Below are 22,583 nucleotides of genomic sequence, written 5' to 3'. Positions count from 1 at the left end.
AGGGGGACGTGGCCGCCTCCAGGTTGAATGAAAAGGGCTCTGATTTTATGTGAGACGCGCATTCCGTGGGAATGCTTCCTTGGGAAGCGGGGATTGCATTAATTGAGTAACAAATATCATAGAGCTCTTCAAAGCCTTATCATGTTGTGCATCATTCCACACAGCAGGACCCCACACATGCTGCAGAGCTCTGCTCTCTGTAGATTCCCAAAGGTATTTGAAAGCAGGGACCCTGAAAATTATGTAGCTATTCCTGGTTACAGGCCTGTGGACCTGTGGTGACCTCCTGATGTGCTGGTTTCCCCGGAGCAAGACCACACGTCACAGGTCTGGGTGATACATCAATCCTGGCAGAGGTCAGTTGGGGGCATGGTGAGGACCACAAGTGATAAGGTCAGACTCGAGTAGGATTCCTTGCTCTAACAGTTAAGAAATATGAGATCTGGGAAGGTCACTTTCCCTAAGATAAATGAGCAGATAAAATAAAACGTACCTTGCAAAATCTTTGTGAGCATTGAGACATACCAGGAAAGAATGTCTGGGAAAGGCTGTCCACTCTACCAGCACCTGGGTCCCGCTGGCTGGCAGTTCACGCCCTACAACCACTTCCTGAGCTGGGGCAGGAGTGCTTTTGTACCAGAGGCACCTGATCATGCAGGGCTGTGTCTTTGCTGCTGGCACAGAGATATACGGCTGAGTCCGTCAGCTCCAAGGAGCTCAGGTTCATCTGAGAGCGAGAATCACTGAACTGTTCACCTAAGAATCTATCTGGCAGGTTTCCTTTTTCATTCACTCCCCTGTTGTAATACTGAACGAGGAACTGGGGGCCCTGGCCCCGGGCCTGTTGGTACCAGGATACATAGAGGTGTCCAGACTCAGGGGAACATCTCAGAGTCGCTTGCTGCTTTCTTGATTTGATCAGATATTTGGGGGTCTGGGTGACTCCAGAATCCACCAGGCCTGTTGGGGAGGAGACAAGGAAGCTGAGGGCAGAGCACAGAGGAAGCCTCCTGCTGCAGCCCTCATCACCAGGCTTCTATCTCAGGGAGGCAAAGACATCTCACATGCTTCCACACTGTGTCCAGGACTCACCTGCTCCCAGGAGGCAGAGAGTCACACAGCAGAGGAGCCTGGAGCCCATGGCAGCATCAGGAATTCAGGACTGCTGCTGGCTGGGGGTGGGGCTCCTGGGGTGAGTGGTGTAAGTGCTGAACTTCCAGGTCCCTGATTGGAGCATTGCCTATGACGTCACTGCTCTGTGTCTCTGCAGGCTGTTTCCTGATCCACTGGACCCCTTGGCAGGACCCAGGGCTGGCTCCTCTATGCCATTCCCTGTCCTGACAACCCCTCAAAAAGATGGGTGTGAGGTGAGCTTCATCCCCTGGTCCCATGTGTCCACAACACTCTTGTTCTGCTCTGTGTGACCCTGCCTGACCCTCATGACCCAGCCCTCACCAGATACCCCTAGCTCTCACCTCCCCTTCCCACGCTGCTCCAGGAGACGGCCCCCTGGGCACATCCTGAAGCTCCAGGCATGACCCCTCCTCCTGAGCCTTGAGGAGTCTGTGATGGCTCCACGTGTCCCAGGATCATTCAGGGAACTCAAATCTGCTCCCAGGTGCAGGCATGTAGCCAAGGTTCCCTTAAGCTTCCTTCCCCAGGGTGCCTCTCAGCCCCTCCCAGGGCACCCTGCTTACCATGGAAACACAGTGCCTCCTTGTGGCCAAAGGTCTATGGTCTTATTGATTTGCAGCCTCTCTTTGAATCAAGGTTTCAAAAATCCCACACTAGGAATACACATACAGACACACACACACACACACACACACACACACACATATCTGTTCTACTGCCTTCCTAGCCTGGCCAATTAGGATTGATCTTCAAATGCACTCTTAGCCTCTGGAAGTAGAAGACTGTTTGATCTGACCGTTTTACTAAGAAGGAAATAATTGCTGCACCACTACAATGATGGTAGTTAGCTAAAGATGAAAATATACGATCATAAAATAAATGCTCAGAGGATCTCAAGTGAATCTGCCTGCAAACATGTATCTATAACTACTTCTGAATAATCACAGGCATATATTTTCAGATTTCCTATTTAAATTAAGCACTATCAAATTCTAGATAATACGTTCTTTTTATAAAAAATTTTATAAATGTGGACTCAATTATTTCTGCACTTATCAAAGCATGATATAATGGTGTGATGCAGGATAGATTTTGACTGTGAGAGGATTTTGATGAGGGAGGTTAGGCGAGATGCTAAGGATGTTGGGGGCAGGGGTGTTGAGAACACACAAAGACAGTCTGTCCTCCTTCATGTGGGCTCAGCTGAGTTTTTGGATGATTTATAATTAACTAACGTTTGTTTCTCTTTGATGACTCCATACATCTTGCTCAAAACAGACCACGTAGACAGGCCGCTTTAAAAGCCTCCCTGTGACCTGGGAAGGGACCTGACCCAGATGAGGGAGGAGCAGTGTGGCTGTGGTAGAGAGGGCCAGGGAGCTGATGCAGGGAGGTGGGGAGAGGAAGTCCTGCCTGCCTGGGAAAGGTGGACCAGAGCCGAGACCAGGTGAGAGCCAGACTGGGGGAGAACTTACAGAAAGACAGAAACAGCTGCCTGAGTGAGACAAGAGTGCCTAGTGTATCTAATTTACCAACAACCTTCCCTCCTACGTCTCAGGCTCAGGTGATGACTAGGAGTCAGAGCTGGGGAAGTGTCTCCTGGTTCACAGGGAGGATGCAGGGGTAAGACTGAGACCGATGGAGGACACATGGCCCCGAGGCCCGGGAGTGAGGCTGAGGCCAACCTAGTGCACACACCCAGGGTCATGCTGCAGGCATGTGGTCTGCAAAGCCCTGAGGCTCCCGGTGCTGGGAGCCTGCACGGTGCCCCCTGTCTTTTTGCACAGAGAGGAGGTGGCCGTAAAGCGCCGTGGAGTAACTGCTGGTGCAGAAGTACACAGGTGTCTGGGAGTGTTTGGCGGACTCCAGCGTGAGAGGGAAGTTTTCTGTGTTTGGTCTGGAGACGCTGTACCCGTCGGGCACATCTCCTTGCTCCTTGGTGAAAGGGCCAGTTGAGTAATGGATCAGCCTCAGCCCGAGTCCTGGGTCTTGTTGGTACCAGCACATATAGTCATGACCCAGATCCTGAGTACAATTAAGTGTCGCGCTCTGTCCTGTCCTCACAACCTGGAATCTGGGGTCCTGGGTGACACCCGCGTGGACCGCCCCTGCGGAGAAGGAGGACTGATGCTGCAGTCACAGCGGACATGCTCAGTGCTGGCACCCCCAAGGGGACCCTGCCCCCAGGACTCACCTGCCTGCAGGAGACAGAAGACCACACAGCCCAGGAGGCAGGGGCTCATGGTAGGGGCGGGGTAGGCGGAGGGCCCTCTGGTCTGAGTGTGGATGAGAGGGCAGAGGTGCTCTCCAGGCAGTCCTTCTGAGATTTCCCTGTCCATGCCAGGCCCCAGAGCCAACCTGTCACTCAGGGGCCACGCCCTTCCCCCAGAGGCTCAAATCAGAAATGAACCTAAGTGAACAGTTAACATATGACCAACCTAGACAGCATATTAAAAAGCAGAGACATTTACTTTGTCAACAAATGTCCATCTGGTCAAAGCTATGGTTTTTCCAGTAGTCACATATGGATGTGAGAGTTGGACTATAAAGAAAGCTGAGTGCCGAAGAATTGATGCTTTTGAACCGTGGTGTTGGAGAAGACTCTTGAGAGTCCCTTGGACTGGAAGGAGATACAAGCAGTCCATCCTAAAGGAAGTCAGTCCTGAATATTCATTGGAAGGACTGATGCTGAAGGTGAAACTCCAATACTTTGGCCGCCTGATGTGAAGAACTGACTCATTTGAAGAAACCCTGATGCTGGGCAAGATTGAAAGCAGGAGGAGAAGGTGACGACAGAGGATGAGATGGTTGGATGGCATTGCCGACGTGATGGGTATATGTTTGCATAACCTCCGGGAGTTGGTGATGCACAGGAAAGCCTGGCATTCTGCAATCCAGGGGGTCGCAAAGAGTCAGACACGACCTAGCAACTGAACGAACTGAACAGTGCACAACAGGGAGACCCATCCAGCTCAATGAACATAAGCCGTACACGTTCTTGTAAACTTTCCGTAAAACTGTTTGCAACTTTATGTACATTATATCCCAGAAATAGCTGTTCATTAATACAAACATTCATTTTCTTTATCTACATATTTCTGCGGTTTTGAATCTCAGGGAAATTCCTCAGGGCTTCCTGCTGCCCTTTAGGACTCACGTGTCCCCAGTAATCCCTCATGTTTCTACTTTGTTTAATTGACAACAGTCTTGTTCATGTCCTTCTACCCACAATGATTCTGGAACTGGTTCCCCAACCTTAGGGCAGGCTCATCAACACCTGAGGAATCCTTGGGCTCTATTGCTTATTAATTCACGACTGACAGGGGGCCTGTCAGACGCAGGCTCAGTGCCGTCATGCTCACCTGAGCAAGTCTTCTGGTGTCTGAAGGGTGGGGGGGCAGCAGGCCGAACCACCTCAGGCCTGTGGCCCACCTGGCTTTGAGGAGAGAAGCTGGCTGCCCAGCACCACGGATGACATGTTGGCACAAAGGAGTCCAGACGGGGAGGGTTGTCGGGAGAGATGGCTGACCCGGGGTGAAGGAAAAATGCTCCGATTCTACATGAGACATCTATTGCATGGGAGTACTTCGTTGTGAAGCGTGGCAGCCATTCAGTAACTGATGTCCTAGACCCTAGACTCTATCACATCGCACAGACCTCCCATTTAGAAGGACCCTGTACTAGCTGCTATGCTTGTCTGCTGTGATGTTCAACTTCTCAATAATTTCTGAACCTGAATATCATGCACCTGGTCATGAGTGGGTGACCGTGGTGACCTCCTGATGTGCTGGTTTCCAAGGAACCTGATCACAAGTCTGGGCTCTGGGGGACTAACTATTCCTGGGGCCTCAGAGACAAAAACACAGAAACTAAAGTCAGAAGCCATGAATGAGCCCGATGTTGTAGCCATAAAAACAAGCCTTGAATTGGGGCCTGGCAAGTCCATGGGATCCACACCTGTGCTCAGAGTGTCTCTGTTCCAAGAGATAGTGGGACCCACAACACAGGAGACTGGTGCCCAGGCAAGGCCATCATAGAAAGGGGGACTTTTCATTTCAACTCCTGTGACTTGGATGCTGGGGTCAAATCAAAGGCAAGCCTTCTCCTGACATGAAATGATCTTTCACCAAAGTTGCTGCTTCTGGTTACCTGCTCAGTCCCACCACCCAGTGTGTGAACTTGAAGCCTTTCTATGTGTATGACATGCAACCTCAAAGTGATTTTCTAGGAGATGAGGACTTCCTGTGAAAATAGCATCATAAAATCATTTCAGACAATGTGTGCACAAGAAAAGAAATTTATGAAAGTACATAAATAATTTAAAAAAAAAAAACAGCTTGTACCAGCAGGGAAGACGTTTGGATGCTCATTTTCCAAACCATCCATCTCCAGATAGGATAGTCCCTGACATGGATATGGTGCTCACATGCTTTCAAGAACATTTTGCAAGATATTTGTCAGCATTAAACATATCAAGAAAGAATGGGAAAGGCTGTCTACTCTACCAGCATCTGGGTCTCGCTGGCTGGCAGTCCATGCCCAGCATCCACTTCCTGAGCTGGGGCAGGAGTGTTTTTGTACCAGAGGCACCTGATCATGCAGGGTTGTGTCTTGGCAGCTGGCACAGAGATACAGGGCAGAGTCTGACAGCGCCAAGCAGCTCAGGTTCATCTGAGATCAAGAATCACTGAACTGTTCACCTGAGATTCAATCTGACATGTCTCCTTTTGTATGCACTTTCCCATCATAATATTGAACAAGGAACTGGGGGCCCTGGCCCAGGGCCTGTTGGTACCAGGATACATAGCGGTGTTCAGATTCAGGGGAACATCTCAGTGTCACTTGCTGTTTTCTTGATTTGATCAGATATTTGGGGGTCTGGGTGACTTCAGAATCTACCAGGCCTGTTGGGGAGAAGACAGACGGAAGCTGAGGGCAGAGCACAGGGAAGCCTCCTGCTGAAGCCCTCATCTCCAGGCTTCTATCTCAGGGAGGCAAAGGCATCTCAGAAGCTCCCACACTGTGTCCAGGCCTCACCTGCTCCCAGGAGGCAGAGAGTCACACAGCAGAGGAGCCTGGAGCCCAAGGCAGCATCAGGAACCCAAGGCTGCTGCTGGCTGGGGACGGGGCTCCTGGGGTGAGTGGAGTAAGCGCTGACCCTCCTGCTTCCCTGATTGGACCATTGTCTATGACGTCACTTCTCTGTGTCTCTGCAGGCTGCCCTTGTCCCCTGGACCCCTTGGGAGGACCCAAAGCGGGCTCCTCTATGCCCTTCCCCGTCCTGCATAGCCCCTCAGCAAAGGGTGGGTGTGAGGAGTGTTTCATCCCCTGGTCCATGTGACCACAACATGTCTTGTTCTGCTCTGTCTGACCCTGCCTGACGCTCACCACCCAACCCTCACCAGATACCCCAGCCTCTCACCCTCCCCTTCCCACACTGCTCCAGGAGACGCCCCCTGGGCACATCCTGAAGCTCCAGGTAGGTGCCCACTCCCCTGGGCAGTGAGGAGTCTGTGCTGGCTCCACGTGTCCCAGGAACACTCAAGGAACTCAAACCTGCTCCCAGATGCAGGCATGTAGCCAAGGGTCCCTTACGCTGCCCTCCCCATGGTGACCCTCAAGCCCTCTCAAAACACCATGCTTACCATGGAAACACAGTGCCTCCAAGCGGCCAAAGGTCTAGAGTCTCATGGATTAGCAGCTTCTGTTTAAAGCAAGGGTACAAAAATCCCACACCCTGAGCAAACACACACACACACCCACACACACACATCTGTTCTACTGCCTTCCTAGCCTGGCTGATTAGGGTTGATTTTCAAATCCACTCTTAGCCTCTGGAGGTGGAATACTGTATGATCTGACCGTTTTACTAAGAAGGAAATAGTTGCTGCATCACTACAAAGATGGTAGTTAGCTAAAGATGGAAATATATCATCATAAAATAAATATTCAGAGAATCTCAAGTGAATCTGCAAATATGTCTTCATAACTACTTCTGATTAATCAGAGGCATATATTTTGAGATTTCCTATTTAAATTAAGCATTGTCAAGTTCCATGTAATACTTTTTAAAAGAAGTTTTATAAATGTGGCCTCAATTAATTCTGCAGTTATAAAATCATGATATAATGGGGGAAATACAGGATATATTTTGACTTTCAGAAGATGTTGATAAGGGCGCCAGGTGGTGCCAACCTGGTTATGTGAGATGCTAAGGATGTTGGGGATGGGGGGTGCATGTCGAGAACACTCAAAGACAGTCTGTCCTCCTTCAGATGGACTCAAGTGAATTTTTGGATGATTTATAATTAACTAACGTTTGTTTCCTTTTCATGAGTCCATATATGGTGCTCAAAACAGACCACATGGAGAGGCCACTTTAAAAGCCTCCCCGTGACCTGGGAAGGGACCTGACCCAGATGAGGGAGGAGCAGTGTGGCTGTGGTAGAGAGGGCCAGGGAGCTGATGCAGGGAGGTGGGGAGAGGAAGTCCTGCCTGCTTGGGAAAGGTGGACCAGAGCCGAGACCAGGTGAGAGCCAGGCTGGGGGAGAACCTCCAGAAAGACAGAAACAAGCTGCCTGAGGTGACACAAGAGTGCCTAGATGTATCTAATTTACCAACAACCTTCCCTCCTAGGTCTCAGGCTCAGGTGATGACTAGGAGTCTGACCTGGGTAAACATCTCCTGGTTCACAAGGAGGATGCAGAGGAAAGACTGAGACCGATGGAGGACACATGGCCCTGAGGCCCGGGAGTGAGGCTGAGGCCAACCTAGTGCACACACCCAGGGTCACGCTGCAGGCATGGGGCTAACAAAGCCCTGAGGCTCCCGGGTTAGGGCCCTGCACGTTGTCCCCCTGTCTTTTTGCACAGAGAGGAGGTGGCCCTGAAGCGCCGTGGAGTCACTGCTGGCGCAGAAGTACACAGATGTCTGGGAGCGGTTGGCAGACTTCAGCGTCAGAGGGAAGTTCTCTTTGTTTGATCTGGAGACACTGTAACCCTTGGACACATCTCCTGGCTCGCTATTGGGCACAGAGACTGAGTAATAGATCAGCCTCAGCCCGAGTCCCGGGTCTTGTTTGTACCAGTACATATAGTCATGACCCAGATCCTGAGTACAATTAAGTGTCACGTTCTGTCCTGTCCTGACGACCTGGAATCTGGGGTCCTGAGTGACACCAGCGTGGACCGCCCCTGTGGAGAAGGAGGACCGATGCTGCAGTCACAGCGGACATGCTTCGTGCTGACAACCCAAGGGGATCCTGCCCCCAGGACTCACCTGCCTGCAGGAGACAGAAGACCACACAACCCAGGAGGCAGGGGCTCATGGCAGGGGAAGGGCAGGCGGAGGGCCCTCTGGTCTGAGTGTGGATGAGAGGGGAGAGGGTTCTCCAGGGAGTCCTTCTGAGATGTCCCTGTCCCTGCCAGGCCCCAGAGCTGACCTGTCACTCAGGGGACCATGCCCCTTCCCCCAGAGGCTCAAATCTAGAAATGAACCTAAGTGAACAGTTCACATATGACCTACCTAGACAGCATATTAAAAAGCAGAGACAATTTATTTGCCCACAAAGGTCCACCTAGTCAACGCTATGATTTTTCCAGTAGTCACATATGGATGTGAGAATTGGACTATAAGCAAGCTGATCTCTGAAGAATCTACGTTTTTCAACTGTGGTGTTGGAGAAGACTCTTGAGAGTCCCTTGGACTGCAAGGAGATCCAAGCAGTTCATCCTAAAGGAAGTCAGTCCTGAATATTTATTTGAAGGACTGATGCTAAAGCTGAAACTCCAATTCTTTGTGCGGGGAGCCGGCCTGACTGCTCAGGCTCTTTCTTGGCCCTGAGAGAGATCTGAGAGGTCCCTCTCTGTCCCGCCACCCCTGATTTATTAAAGTGCAAATTGGCCTTTCTCACCTCCCTCAAGGAAATCGCTGCAGCCACCATTTGCCCATTTTCCTGACTCTGATAACATTATCGGGCTCCTGTGAATGGTTTATGTCTAGGTAGTCTTTAACTGATTGTAAGACACTGGTGCCATGCTCTGCTAGAGTTAAGATAAAACTCCTGAGCTAAAACTAGTGTCTGCAGTTCTGCACGTATGCATGTCTTTGATCTAAAATTTGGTGAATCCTGTTAGCATATATATGTATGTTACCCCTCAATAAAGTCGTCGGAATCAGTCACAAGCTGACTCCGTCCCTCTCAACCCCATCTTTCCGAGTCTTTGTTTCTCAGGTGCTCTGGTGATTGTGTCCTCGACCTGTTTGTTTTGCCGGCAGGCCCGGCAACTTTGGACACCTGATGTGAAGAACTGACTCCTTTGAAAAGACCCTGATGCTGGGCAAGATTGAAGACGGGAGGAGAAGGGAAGAACTGAGGTTGAGATGGTTTGATGTCATTACCGATGTGATGGACATACACAACTTCTTGTAAACTTTCCATAAAACTGTTCACAATTTTAGGTACATTTTATTCCAGAAACAGCTGTTCATTAATACATACATTCATTTTCCTTATCTACATATTTCTGTGGTTTTGAATCTCAGGGAAAATCTTCAGGGCTTCCTGCTGCCCTTTATGACTCACGTGTCCAAATAATCACACATGCTTCTACTTTCTTAAATTGACAGCAGTCCTGTTCATGTCCTTCCACTCACAATGATTCCGGAATCTGGTCCCTCAGCCTTAGGGCAGGCTCATCAACACCCGAGGAATCCTTGGGCTTTATTGCTAATTAATTCACTGACTGACAGGGTGCCTGTCAAATGCAGGCTCAGTGCCGTCATGCTCACCTGAGCACGTCTTCTGGTGTCTGAGGGATGGGGGGCAGCAGGCCGAACCACCTCAGGCCTGTGGCCCACCTTGCTTTGAGGAGAGAAGCTGGCTGCCCAGCACCACGGATGACACATTGGCACAAAGGAGTCCAGACGTGGAGGGATGTAGGGAGAGATGGTTGACCCCGGGGTAAAGGGAAAATGCTCTGATTTTACATGAGACATCCTTTGCATGGGAGTACTTCCTTGTGAAAGTGGCAGCCAATCAGTGACTGACATCCTAGGGCCTAGACTCTATCACATCGCACAAACCTCACGTTTAGAAGGACCCTGTGCTAGCTGTCATGCTCTGCTGCAGTGATTTTCAACTTCTCAATAATTTCTGAACCTGAATATCAATCAGCTGGTCATGAGTGGGTGACCGTAGTGACCTCCTGATGTGTCGGTCTCACATCTGGGGTCTGGGGGACTAACCATTCCTGGGGCGTCAGAGACAAAAACACAGAAACTAAAGTCAGAAGCAAGGAATGAGCCCGATGTTGTAGCCATAAAAACAAGCCTTGAATTGGGGCCTGGCAAGTCCATGGGATCCACACCTGTGCTCAGAGTGTCTCTGGTCCAAGACACAGTGGGACCCAAACATAGGAGACTAGTGCCCAGGCCAGGTCGCTGCAGAAAGGGGGACTTTTCAACTCAACTCCTGTGACTTGTAGCTGGGGTCAAATCAAAGGCAAGCTTCTCCTGACATGAAATGATCTCTCACCAAAGGTGCTGCTTCTGGTTGCCTGCTCAGTCCCAGCACCCAGTGTGTGACCAGGAAGCCTTGTTGTGTGTGTTTCACATGGGACCTCAAAGGAATTTCCTAGGAGATGAGGACTTCCTGTCAAAAGAGCATCATAAAATCATTTCAGACAATGTGTGCACAAGAAAAGAAATTTATGAGAGTGCATAAATTATTAAAAAAAAAAACAAAAAGAAACTTGTACCGGCAGGGAAGATCTTTGGATGCTCCTTTTCCAAACCATCCATCTCCAGATAAGATTGTCCCTGACATGGATATGGTGCTCACATGCTTTCAAGAAAGTCCTTAACCATAATATTTTCCAGGAGTAATGTTTTAAATATTTAGCTCTGGGCCAAAGAGGACTTTAAAACAGAATGACAGCAACAGAAATCATACTGTTCACTGTCAGGGAAAGAGACAGGCCTGGGAAGGGGGCCTGAGAGAATTTCTGGTGATGAAATGTTCTCAGTCTTTACAGGTGAATGTTCCATGGGCACATACAGATGGAAGGATCAAAGCCATGCTTCGGTTCACTGTACAGTGTGTAATGTTATTGTATATAGACTGGGTCCCTTGAACCTCACTTTTTTGAACTTCATGGATCCAGTTCTGTGTGGAATTTTTAATAGATGCTAACTACAGACCTTGTTGTTCATCTGGTAAAGAATCTCCCTGCAATGGGAGAGACCTGGGTTGGATCCCTGGGTGGGGAAGATCTGCTGGAGGAGGGAAAGTCTACCCACTCCAGTATTCTGGCCTGGAGAATTTCATGGACTGTATCGGGATCACAAAGCGTCAGACACAACTGAGTAACTTTCACTTTCACTTTTGACAGTGCTACACAATTGTGGCTGGTTGAATCTGCAGTTGTGGAATCATAGAGAGGGTTGACTGAATTTAAACAAGCTTTTACAGTAGGGTTAGGGCTGGGTCAGGGCTCCCAAACTTCACATTATTCAAATGTTTACTATAATTCTTATGCCAATAAAGTTGATGTAAAAACGCCTGAGGGTAAGTTACATGCTCTGTTTCTCTCTTGTATTGAACCAGCAAGCACAATTACTTTCATTCCTGTGACATCTGAAGAACTCAAGTATAGGGCTTGAAGTCACAATGTGTCCATATCTACTTTAGTACCTAGGAAGCACTAGAGGAGGCTGTCAGAGATAAGCAAAGGGAGTCAAGAAATCCAGAGTCCTGTTACCTGCCAAGGACTTCATGTTTACTAAATCCTTCATGCTTACTAAATTCTTGTGCAACCCTGGAAGACGGTGTCCTGACTAATAAAATATGTCAACTAGACTCTGCCATGGATATTTAGCTTTATTTTTCTGGGTGCTCCTAAACGGGGTATTTTTGGAAAAGGTACCCTGTAAAAGGTACCCTGTTAATAATAGATTAGATTAGCATTTTAATTGGTAAAGCAGATGACCTTCCATAACGTAGGTCGGCTTCATGAAACCAGGAGAAGAGATGAATAGACAAAAAAACACTGATCCTCCCCCAAGTAAGAGATAATTGTCAGCTAACAGCCTTCACACGGGGCCACTAGTTCTTCTGCTTTTGAACTTAAACATCAGTTCCCCCTCAGTCTCTCTTAGCAACAGACCAGCCTGCAGCTTTTGCACTTACCAGCCTTAACAACTGTGTGAGTCAATTGCTTTAAAACATGTGTGTGTGTATATTATTTATTCTTGTGGGGACAGTTTTGGGGGGCAAAGATCACAAGAGATGAGGACAGACTTGAATCAAATACCTTGCTCTGAAAGGAATGAAATAAGAGATGTGGGCAAGTCAGTTCGACTCAGACGTGTAAACATGTAAAATAATACTTACCTAGGATGACCTTTGGGACCATTAAAACACAGCAGAAGAAGAATGTCTGGGAGAGTCTATCGGATCTATCTAGGCCTGGAAGGCAAGCAGTCACGCTCACCACACTTCCTGAGCTGGGGTAGGAGAGTTTTTGTCCCAAAGGCACCTGATCATGCAGGGCTGTGTCTGGGCTGCTGGCACAGAGATATACGGCTGAGTCTGTCAGTTCCAAGGAGCTCAAGTTCAGCTCAGAGCGAGAGTCACTGAACTGTTTTGCTGAGAATCGATCGGGAGCTGTGCTTCTCCACTCACTTCCTGCCTGTAATACTGAACGAGGAACAGGGGGCCCTGGCCCAGGGCCTGTTGGTACCAGTACAAAGAGACGTGTCCAGAGACAGGGGAGCATCCCAGGGTCACTCGCTGTCCTCTTGCTTTAATCAGGTATCTTGGGGTTTGGGTGACTCCAGCATCCACAAGGCCTGTGGGGGAAGAAGACTGGGGCTAAGAAGGAACGCAGGAGAGAAGCCGATGGTGCCTTGGTTTCAGGCAAAGGCAGCCTAGGAACACAGATTCTCTCCTGTGCCAAGGACCCACCTGCTGCCAGGAGACAAAGAGCCACACAGCAGACGGGGCTGCAGCCCATGGCAGGAGGGGCAGAGCTGTCTGTGTCTCCTTGCTCAGAGCTCTGCTTCTCTGAGAGCTGGGGTTCTGGGCCTCCTTCCCCTGATTGGAAGTGAGGCAGGGACGTCACTGCTCTGATGTCATTGCCTCTGCTGGTTCCCAGGAATCTGACCTCTGATTCCACGTCAGCTGATCTACAAACGCTGCTCTGTCCTGCAGGCTCTTAGATGACGTGTGAGCTGGACTGCTGTTCTGGGTGAGGCTGGGTTGATGCCCGACGCCCTTCTCCGTTGCTCCTTTGCTTCTCTCTTCAGGCTGGTGTTTCCCTTTTCTGTTTCTTTCCTACCAAATCCCAGCTCCATACCCTTCACGTTTTCTGCAACCTCAGAGGCTCCTTCAGCATTGCATAGTTGAAATTCATGGCTCCCAGCTGGGACAGCAAGCCTGCAAATTAGTGTTTATGCTAGTCAGGCTTCTAGAGATAAAAACACCAAATGAAGCTTTCTCTTAACCCTCTTGGTCCCAGGCACTAGCACTGTCCCCTTGCTCTGCCCCAGAATTTTCTGGAGTTTGGCAGTTCCACAGCTTCCCCATGTGGTCTATGTGTGGAGACCAAGATTGTCTGTCCAGATTTAATAGTCATGTGATGCGTTCATAGTAGAAAATATTTCATTGTTTGCCGATCGCACTGTGTTTTTGCTTGTTTTGTTTTTCTAAAGAACATACACACAATTAGAAACACAAACTCACAAACCAGCCTGCCTTAGCTGATTTATGAGTTTGTATTTCAAGAGAAAAGAAATGTGTTCATGCAGGAAATATTTAATACTTTGACTTTTAGAAGATTGTGATGAGGGAAATGCTACAAACTTGGGTTAGTTTTTGTTGGTGGTGGTGGTGTCAATTGCTAACTCCAGTCCAACTCTTGAGACCCCATATATCACAGTGCACCAAGCTGCCCTGTTCTTCACTGTCTCCCAGAGTTTGCTCAAATTCATGTCTTTGTGTTGGTGATGCTATCTAACCACCTCTTTCTCTGCCACCCCCTTCTCCTTTTGCTTTCAGCCTTTCCCAACATCAGGGTCTAGGCTATTTAGATGCTAAAGACAGGGAGTGGTGGAGAACAGATACACACACAGTTTGCCTCTCCTTCTCCTGAGGGACTACAAAGGAATTATGGATGATTAATCATTAACTGAGCTTGCATTCTCTTTGAGGACCCCAGGGAGCCTACTCAAACACGACCACTTAGGGATCATTAAAAGGTTCCCTGAGTGGTGGGCTAGGACTTGACCCAGATGAGGGAGGAGAATCAAGGGTAAAGTAGAGAAGGGTCGGAACGAGGGCCCAGAAGGTGAGAGAGGAAAGACCCCACATCTGGGGAAGTTGGACAAGAGCAGAGACTATACAGGGGCCAGCCTGGGGGAGAAACTTCCACATCGACAGGCATGTGGTGCCCGGAGAGAGACATGAGAGTGTAGATGTACCTGACTTCCAAACACACTTCCCTCCTGGAGGCCTCATGTTCAGACTGATACTAGGAGTCAGAGCTGGCTAGCATCTTTAGGCTCACGTGGGAGCTACGGTGAAAAGACAGAGAATGAAAGTGGACACCTGTCCATGAGGCCCTGTTGTCAGGTCTGTGCCAGCAAAGATCTAAAACTCCTGGCTATGCTGCCAGTGTGTCTGTGGGCTCCGAGGCTCCAGGTGCTAGGAGCCTGCAAGGGGCTCCCCAACATTCAGGCTGCAGGGCGCTCATCTGTCCTTTTGCACAGAGAGGAGGTGGCCATGCAGCGCCGTGGAGTAACTGCTAGCACAGAAGTACACAGATGTCTGGGAGCGGTTGGCAGACTTCAGCGTGAGAGGGAAGTTCTCTGTGCTTGGTAGGGAGACATTGTACCCGTCGGGCACATCTCCTTTCTCCTTGTAGGGAGTCCCAGCTGAGTAATGGATCAGCCTCAGCCCAAGTCCTGGGTCTTGTCGGTACCAGTACATATTGTCATGATTCATATCCTGAGTACAATTAAGTGTCGCCCTCTGTGCTGTCCTCATTACCTGGAATCTGGGGTCCTGAGTGACCAGCGTGGACCGCCCCTGTGGAGAAGGAGGACCGATGCTGCAGTCACAGAGGACATGCTTCGTGCTGGCACCCCAAGGGGACCCTGCCCCCAGGACTCACCTGCCTGCAGGAGACAGAAGACCACACAGCCCAGGAGGCAGGGGCCCATGGTGGGGGCGGGGCAGGCGGAGGGTCCTCTCATCTGAGTGTGGATGAGAGGGGAGAGGGGCTCTCCAGGGAGTCCTTCTGAGATGTCCCTGTCCTTGCCAGGCCCAAGAACCAACCTGTCACTCAGGGGGCCACGCCCCTTCCCCCAGAGGCTCAAATCAGAAATGAACCTAAGTGAACAGTTCACATATGACCGACCTAGACAGTGTATTAAAAAGCAGAGGCAATTTATTTGCCAACAAAGGTCCATCTAGTCATTGCTATGATTTTTCCAGTAGTCACGTGCATATTTGAGAGTTGGACTATAAAGAAAGCTGATCGCTGAAGAACAGGCTTCTAAAGATAAAAACCCCAAATGAAGCTTTCTCTTAACCCTCCTGGTCCCAGGCACTAGCACTGTCCCATTGCTCTGCCCCAGAAACTTCTGGAGTTTGGCAGTTCCACAGCATCCCCATGTGGTCTCTGTGTGGAAACCAAAATTGTCTGCCCAAATTTAATAGTCATGGGACGTGTTCATATTAGAAAATATTTCACAGTTTGCCTATCGCACTGTGTTTTTCTTTTGTTTTTCAAAAGGACACACACACACAATTAGAAACACAGACACAGCAGCCTGCCATAGCTGATCTATAATTTTGTATTTCACAAGAAAAGAAATATGCTCATGCAGGAAATATTTAATACTTTGACTTTTAGAAAATTCTGATGAAAGAGATGCTATAAACTTGGGTTAGCTTTTGTTGGTGGTGGTGCTGTTCAAATGCGAACTGGAGTCCATCTCTTTGTGACTTCATGCATCGCAGTGCACCAAGCTCCCCTGTTCTTCACAATTTCCCAGAGGTTGCCCAAATTCATGTCTGTTGAGTCAGAGATGCTATCTAACCACCGCTTTCTCGGCCACCACCTTCTTGTCTTGCTTTCAGTCTTTTCCAGCATCAGGATCTAGGCTATTTAGATGCTAACGACAGGCAGTGGTGGAGAATACATACACACACAGCTTGTCTCTCCTTCTCCTGAGGGACTAGCAAGGAATTTTGGATGATTAATAATTAACTGAGGTTTCATTCTCTTTGAGGACCACAAGGAGCCTACTCAAACACGACCACTTAGGGATCATTATCAGGTTCCCTGGGTGATAGGCAAGGACATGACCCAGATGAGGGAGGAGCAGTTAGCCTGAAGTAGAGAAGGGTGGGAACAAGGGCCAGGAAGATGGGAGAGGAAAGACCCCACGTCTGGGGAAGCTGGACAAGAGCAGAGACAACACAAGGGCCAGCCTGGGGGAGAACCTTCCACAGCGACAGGCATGTGGTGCCCGGGGAGAGACAAGAGGGTCTAGATGTACCTGATTTCCCTACACCCTTCCCTCCTGGAGGCCTCATGTTCACACTGATACTAGGAGGCAGAGCTGGTAGCATGTTACGTTCACCTGGCAGCTACGGTGAAAAGACAGAGACTGAAAGTGGACACATGATCATGAGGCCCTGTTGTCAGGTCTGTGCCAGCCAAGATCAAAACTGCAGGCTATGCTGCCAGTGTGTCTGTGGGCTGCGAGGCTCCAGGTGTAGGAGCCTCCAAAGGGCTCCTCAAGTTCCAGGCTGCAGGGCCTTTTTGCACAGAAAGGAGGTGGCCGTGCAGCGCCGTGGAGTCACTGCTGGCGCAGAAGTACACAGATGTCTGGGAGCGGTTGGCAGACTCCAGCGTGAGAGGGAAGTTCTCTGTGCTTGGTCTGGAGACGCTGTACCCGTCGGGCACGTCTCCTTGCTCCGTGGAGGGAGCCACATCTGAGTAATGGATCAGCCTCAGCCCATGTCCCGGGTCTTGTCGGTACCAGCACATATAGTCATGACCCAGATCCTGAGTACATTTCAGTGTTGTCCTCTGTCCTGTCCTCACGACCTGGAATCTGGGGTCCTGGGTGACACCAGCGTGGACCGCCCCTGTGGAGAAGGAGGACCGATGCTGCAGTCACAGCGGACATGCTCAGCGCTGGCACCCCCAAGGGGACCCTGCCCCCAGGACTCACCTGCCTGCAGGAGACAGAAGACCACACAGCCCAGGAGGCAGGGGCTCATGGTGGGGGCGGGGCAGGCAGAGGGCCCTCTGGTCTGAGTGTGGATGAGAGGGGACAGGGGCTCTCCAGGGAGTCCTTCTGATATGTCCCTGTCCCTGCCAGGCCCCAGAGCCAACCTGTCACTCAGGGGCCACGCCCCTTCCCCCAGAGGCTCAAATCAGAAATGATCCTAAGTGAACTGTTCACAACAGGGACATCCATCCAAATCAATGGACATAAGCCTGACAAGTAGATGTAAATTTTCTGTCAAACTAATTAAATTTTGTGTGTGTTCTAGTCCAGAGATAATTCTTCATTAATACATTTATTACTTTTATTTATCTGCATATTTCTGTAGTGTTAAATCTTGTGGAAATCCTTCTGGCTTCCTGTTGACTTTGTGACTGATGTGACCCAGTAGGACTTCGAGGTTCCATTTCTGCATAATTGACCACAGTCCTGAGATTGTCCCTTCACCTACAATGTTTCTCCAGGAATCTGCTCCCAACCTCATTGCAGGCTCATCAATATTTGAGGAATTGTTTGGTCTATTTCTAATCAATTCACTGACAGACGGTCCACCAGCTAAATGCAGGTACAGCTCGTTCATGTTCACAGGAGTCCGAGTTTCCCTTGTCAGGGGAGGGAGCAAGCAGAGCCCCCTCAGGCCTGTGACCCACCTTTCTGGGTGTAGAGAAGCTGGTTGCCCACCACCCCAGATGACACATTGGCACAAAGGAATACAGACATAGGAGAACACGGCAAGAGGTGGCAGACTCCAGGGTAACTGAGTGTTTATGTCTTTATTTATTGAGAGGTTCTTTCCATGGGAATGCCTCCTTGCGATGCACAGCTGCATGCATTGAGTAACAGTTCATATCTTACAGCCCCACACTGTCTCTGTTACACATAGCCCAGCACGGATATGGACTTTGCTCTGTATGGAGCCATTTCCATGAGGAAAGGAACCACAGGTGCTGAGAACAAACTTGAGCGGAAGCCTAGTTGTAAGTTATGAAGTATGAGATCTGGGCAATTCCCGTCCCCTCAGATGTACAAACAGTTAAAATTATACTTATCTTGATGATCTTAGTGAGCATTAAAGCATATAATGAAATGAATGTCTGGGAAAGTCTATCGCTCTACCAGAGACTGGGCTTGGCAGGCTGGCAGCTGACACACGGGGCAACACTTCCTGAGTTGGGGCAGGGGTGTTTTTGTCCCAGAGGCACCTGATCACGCAGGGCTGTGTCTTGGCTGCTGGCACAGAGATACAGGGCGGAGTCCGTCAGCTCCAAGGAGCTCAGGTTCAGCTCTGCGCAAAGATCACTGAACTGTTTTCCTGAGAATCGATCTGATATGTTTCCTTTCTCACTAACTTCCCTGTTGTAGTACTGAATGAGGAATTGGGTTTCCTGGCCCAGGGCCTGTTGGTACCAGTACACAGAGAGGTGTCCAGATTCAGGGGAACGTCTCAGAGTCACTTGCTGTTTTCCTGATTTGATCCGGTACTTGGGTGTCTGGGTGACTTCAGAATCCACCAGGCCTGTAGTGAGGAGACAACGAAACTGAGGGCAGAGCACAGGGAAGCCTCCTGCCTCAACCGTCATCACGGGCTTCTGTCACAGGGTGAAAAAACATCTCAGAAGCCCCCACTGTGTCCAGACTCACCTGCTCCCAGGAGGCAGAGAGTCACCCAGCAGAGGAGCCTGGAGCCCATGGCAGCATCAGGAACCCAAGGCTGCTGCTGGCTGGGGGCGGGGCTCCTGGGGTGAGTGGCGTAAGTGCTGACCCTCCTGCTTCCCTGATTGGAGCGTTTGCCTTCACTGTCTGTGTCTCTGCAGGCTGCCCTTGTCCCCTGGACCCCTCAGCATTACCCAGGGCTGGCTCCTTATGCCATCCCCTATCCTGACAGCCCCTCAGCAAGTTTGGGTGTGAGGTGACTTTCATCCCCTGGTCGCATGTGCCCACAACATGTCTTGTTCTCCTTTGCCTGACCCTGCCTGACACTCAGCCCCAAGACCTCATCAACCACCCCAACCCCTTCACCTCCTCCTCACATGCTGATCCAGGATACGACCCCCGTGAACATCCTGAGGTTCCAGGCACGTCCCCAGTTCCCTGGGCAGGGAGGAGTCTGTGCTGGTTCCATATGTCTTGGAACAATTCAGGGAACTCAAACCTGCTCCCAGATGCAGGCATGATATAGCCAAGGTTCCCTGAAACTGCCCTCTCCAGAGAGATTCTCAACCCCTCCCAATACACCCTACTTACCTTTAAACACAGTGCCTCCAAGTGGCCAAAGGTCCAGGGTCTCATGGATTTGCACCATCTGTTTAAAGCAAGGGTACAAAAATCCAGTACCCTGCACACACACACACACACACACACACACTCACACACACACACCCAGACAGACACACACACATACACACACAGACACACACTCACACAGACACACACTCACACACAGAGACACACACACACACAGACACACACACACACACTCACACACACAGACACACACGCACACACACAGACACACACTCGCGCGCTCACACACACACACACACACACACACACACACACACCTGTTCTACTGCCTTCCTAGACTGGCTGATAGGGTTTATCTTCAAATCCACTCTTAGCCTCTGGAGGCAGAAGACTTTATGATCCAAACTTTTTACTGAAAGAGAAATGATTGCGGCACCACTACAATGATGTAGTTATCTAAGATGGAAATATATAATCATAGAATAAATACTCTGAGGATCTCAAGTGAATCTGCCAGCAAACATGTGTTCCATAACTATTTCTGATTAATCAGATGTATATATTTCCAGATTGTGTATTTAAATTGAGCATTATCAAATTCTAGATAAAACTTTTAATAGAAGTTTTAGAAACATGATCTCATCTATTTCTGCACTTATAAAATCTTGATATAATGGGGGTGATGTACGATATACTTTGACTTTTAGAAGATTTTGATGAGGGCTCCAGGTGGTGGCAACCTGGCCTTGGTTAGATGAGATGCTAAGGAAGTCAGGGCAGGTGGGGCGGTGGGAGAACACACAAAGATCATCTGTCCCCCTGAGATGAACTCCCATGAGTTTTTGGATGATTGATGATTAACTGAAGTTGATTTCTCTTTGATGATTCCATCCAGCTTGCTCAAAGCAGAGCACGTGGAGGGGCCGCTTTAGAAGCCTCCCTGTGAAATGAGAAGGGACCTGAGGCAGATGAGGGAGGAGCCTGTGGCTATGGGAGAGAGGGCCAGGGAGCTGATGCGGAGAGGTGGGGAGAGGAATGTCCTGCCTGCCTGGGAAAGGTGGGCAAGAGAAGAGAGCATGTGAGAGTCAGGCTGGGGGAGAACCTTCCAGAGAGACACTGATGAAGTGCCTGAGGTAAGACATGAGGGCCTATTTAAATCTAATTTACCAACATCCTTCCCTCCAAGAGGTCTCAGGCTCAGGTGATAACTAGGAGTCAGAGCTGGAGAAGCATCTTCCTGGTTCACAGAGAGGATGCAGCGGAAAGACAGAGACAGATGGTGGACACATGGCCCCGAGGCGTGGGAGTGAGGTTGGGGCAGCGTTGTCCACACACCCAGGGTCACACTGCAGGCACGTGGCCCACAAAGGCCCAAGGTTTCCTGTGCTGGGAGCCTGATCGTGGGCACCTAGTACTTTTTGCACAGAGAGGAGGTGGCCATGCAGTGCTGTGGAATAACTGCTGGCGCAAAAGTACACAGATGTCTGGTTGCGGATGGCAGACTTCAGTGTCAGAGGGAAGTTCTCTTTGTTTGATCTGGAGACGCTGTAACCCTCGGGCACATCTCCTGGCTCACTACTGGGCACACCAGCTGAGTAATAGATCAGCCTCAGCCCGTGTCCCAGGTCTTGTCGGTACCAGTACATGCGATCATGACCCAAATCCTGAGTACATTTCAGTGTCGCCTTCTGTCCTGTCCTCACGACCTGGAATCTGGGGTCCTGAGTGACACCAGCGTGGACCGCCCCTGTGGAAAAGGAGGACCGATGCTGCAGTCAGAGCAGACATGCTTAGTGCTGGTACCCCCAAGGGGACCCTGCCCCCAGGACTCACCTGCCTGCAGGAGACAGAAGACCACACAGCCCAGGAGGCAGGGGCTCATGGCGGGGGCGGGGCAGGCGGAGGGCCCTCTGGTCTGAGTGTGGATGAGAGGGGAGAGGGGCTCTCCAGGGAGTCCTTCTGAGATGTCCCTGTCCCTGCCAGGCCCCAGAGCTGACCTGCCCCACAAGGGGGCCACGCCCCTTCCCCCAGAGCCTCAAATCAAAGATGAACCTCAGAGTGTCACTTCCTAGACTGGCTGAGAAGAAGTCCAGTGTCCCCAAGGAAGAGAAAGAAATCCAGAGCCCTAGAGAAGGTGAAAGGTGTCCAGGACTCTCAAGGAGCAAAGAACAAACATTTTTTCTACATTGCTTTGTTCAGTCAATAGAGGGACCTATCTTGCTGGAGGACATGTTTCTCCTTACTAATCTAACTAATCATCTAACTAATCTCGTTATCTTAAGATGTATTTTGTGTAAGTGTGTTTGGTGAGACCTTTCTATTGTCACTTCTAATCTTGTTAATTTAAGATGTATGTTGTGAATGGGTCTGATAAAACTATATAAGGCCTAGATAAGACTAGCAAGTAGGGGCACTCTCCCTCCCCCTTCTATGTCAGAAGCTTTCCTTGTCCCTTTTTATATGTTAAAAATACTCAGCTACACAAAATCTCTTGAATGATCAAGACTGGTCCCTGGTCTTGAAGCTAAATCGTCTTCGGAAATCATGAATCCAACACCTTTCAATGTAGGCTATCAAACCTGAGTGAACAGTTCATAACAGGGAGACCCATTCAGCTCACGGACATAAGCCTTACAAGTTGCTGTAATCTGTCCGTGAAACTGATCAAATTCTTTGTATGTTCTAGTCCAGAGATAACTTTTCATTAACACACATGTTATATTTATTTATCTGCATATTTCTGTAGTTTTAAGTCTTGGGGAAATCCTCCTGGCTTCCTGTTGCCCCTTATGACTCATGTGTCCCAGTAGGACTTCAAGGCCTATTTGCACTTTAATTGCCTGCAGTCCTGAGAAGGTCCCTCCACCTACCATGTTTCTCCAGGTGTCTGATCCTACCCTTAT

The 22,583-nt window shown here is 49.7% G+C and overlaps 1 pseudogene and 5 gene segments (V, D, J or C); all 6 read right to left on the bottom strand.

The window, feature by feature from the left end:
* Nucleotides 1-2,838: 2,838 nt before the first annotated feature.
* LOC133073073 (T cell receptor beta variable 6-5-like) lies at nucleotides 2,839-3,377 on the bottom strand. The segment is given in 2 exon segments: nucleotides 2,839-3,242; nucleotides 3,329-3,377. Coding segments are annotated over 2 exon segments (453 nt in total).
* A 4,546-nt stretch (nucleotides 3,378-7,923) lies between these two features.
* LOC133073072 (T cell receptor beta variable 6-1-like) lies at nucleotides 7,924-8,461 on the bottom strand. The segment is given in 2 exon segments: nucleotides 7,924-8,327; nucleotides 8,413-8,461. Coding segments are annotated over 2 exon segments (453 nt in total).
* A 1,182-nt stretch (nucleotides 8,462-9,643) lies between these two features.
* Nucleotides 9,644-13,211, bottom strand: LOC133072566 (M1-specific T cell receptor beta chain-like; annotated as a pseudogene).
* A 2,037-nt stretch (nucleotides 13,212-15,248) lies between these two features.
* LOC133072567 (T cell receptor beta variable 6-9-like) lies at nucleotides 15,249-17,620 on the bottom strand. The segment is given in 2 exon segments: nucleotides 15,249-17,293; nucleotides 17,380-17,620. Coding segments are annotated over 2 exon segments (465 nt in total).
* A 585-nt stretch (nucleotides 17,621-18,205) lies between these two features.
* On the bottom strand, nucleotides 18,206-19,152 carry LOC133072924 (T cell receptor beta variable 9-like). The segment is given in 2 exon segments: nucleotides 18,206-18,952; nucleotides 19,078-19,152. Coding segments are annotated over 2 exon segments (453 nt in total).
* Nucleotides 19,153-20,608: 1,456 nt separating this feature from the next.
* LOC133073071 (T cell receptor beta variable 6-1-like) lies at nucleotides 20,609-21,631 on the bottom strand. The segment is given in 3 exon segments: nucleotides 20,609-20,620; nucleotides 21,096-21,427; nucleotides 21,514-21,631. Coding segments are annotated over 3 exon segments (393 nt in total).
* Nucleotides 21,632-22,583: the final 952 nt, after the last annotated feature.

This window comes from Dama dama, chromosome 18, assembly GCF_033118175.1.
Source record: "Dama dama isolate Ldn47 chromosome 18, ASM3311817v1, whole genome shotgun sequence".
Lineage (NCBI taxonomy): Eukaryota > Metazoa > Chordata > Mammalia > Artiodactyla > Cervidae > Dama > Dama dama.
Note: the sequence above shows the minus strand (reverse complement) of the source record. Positions and strands in the feature narration are given on the sequence as shown.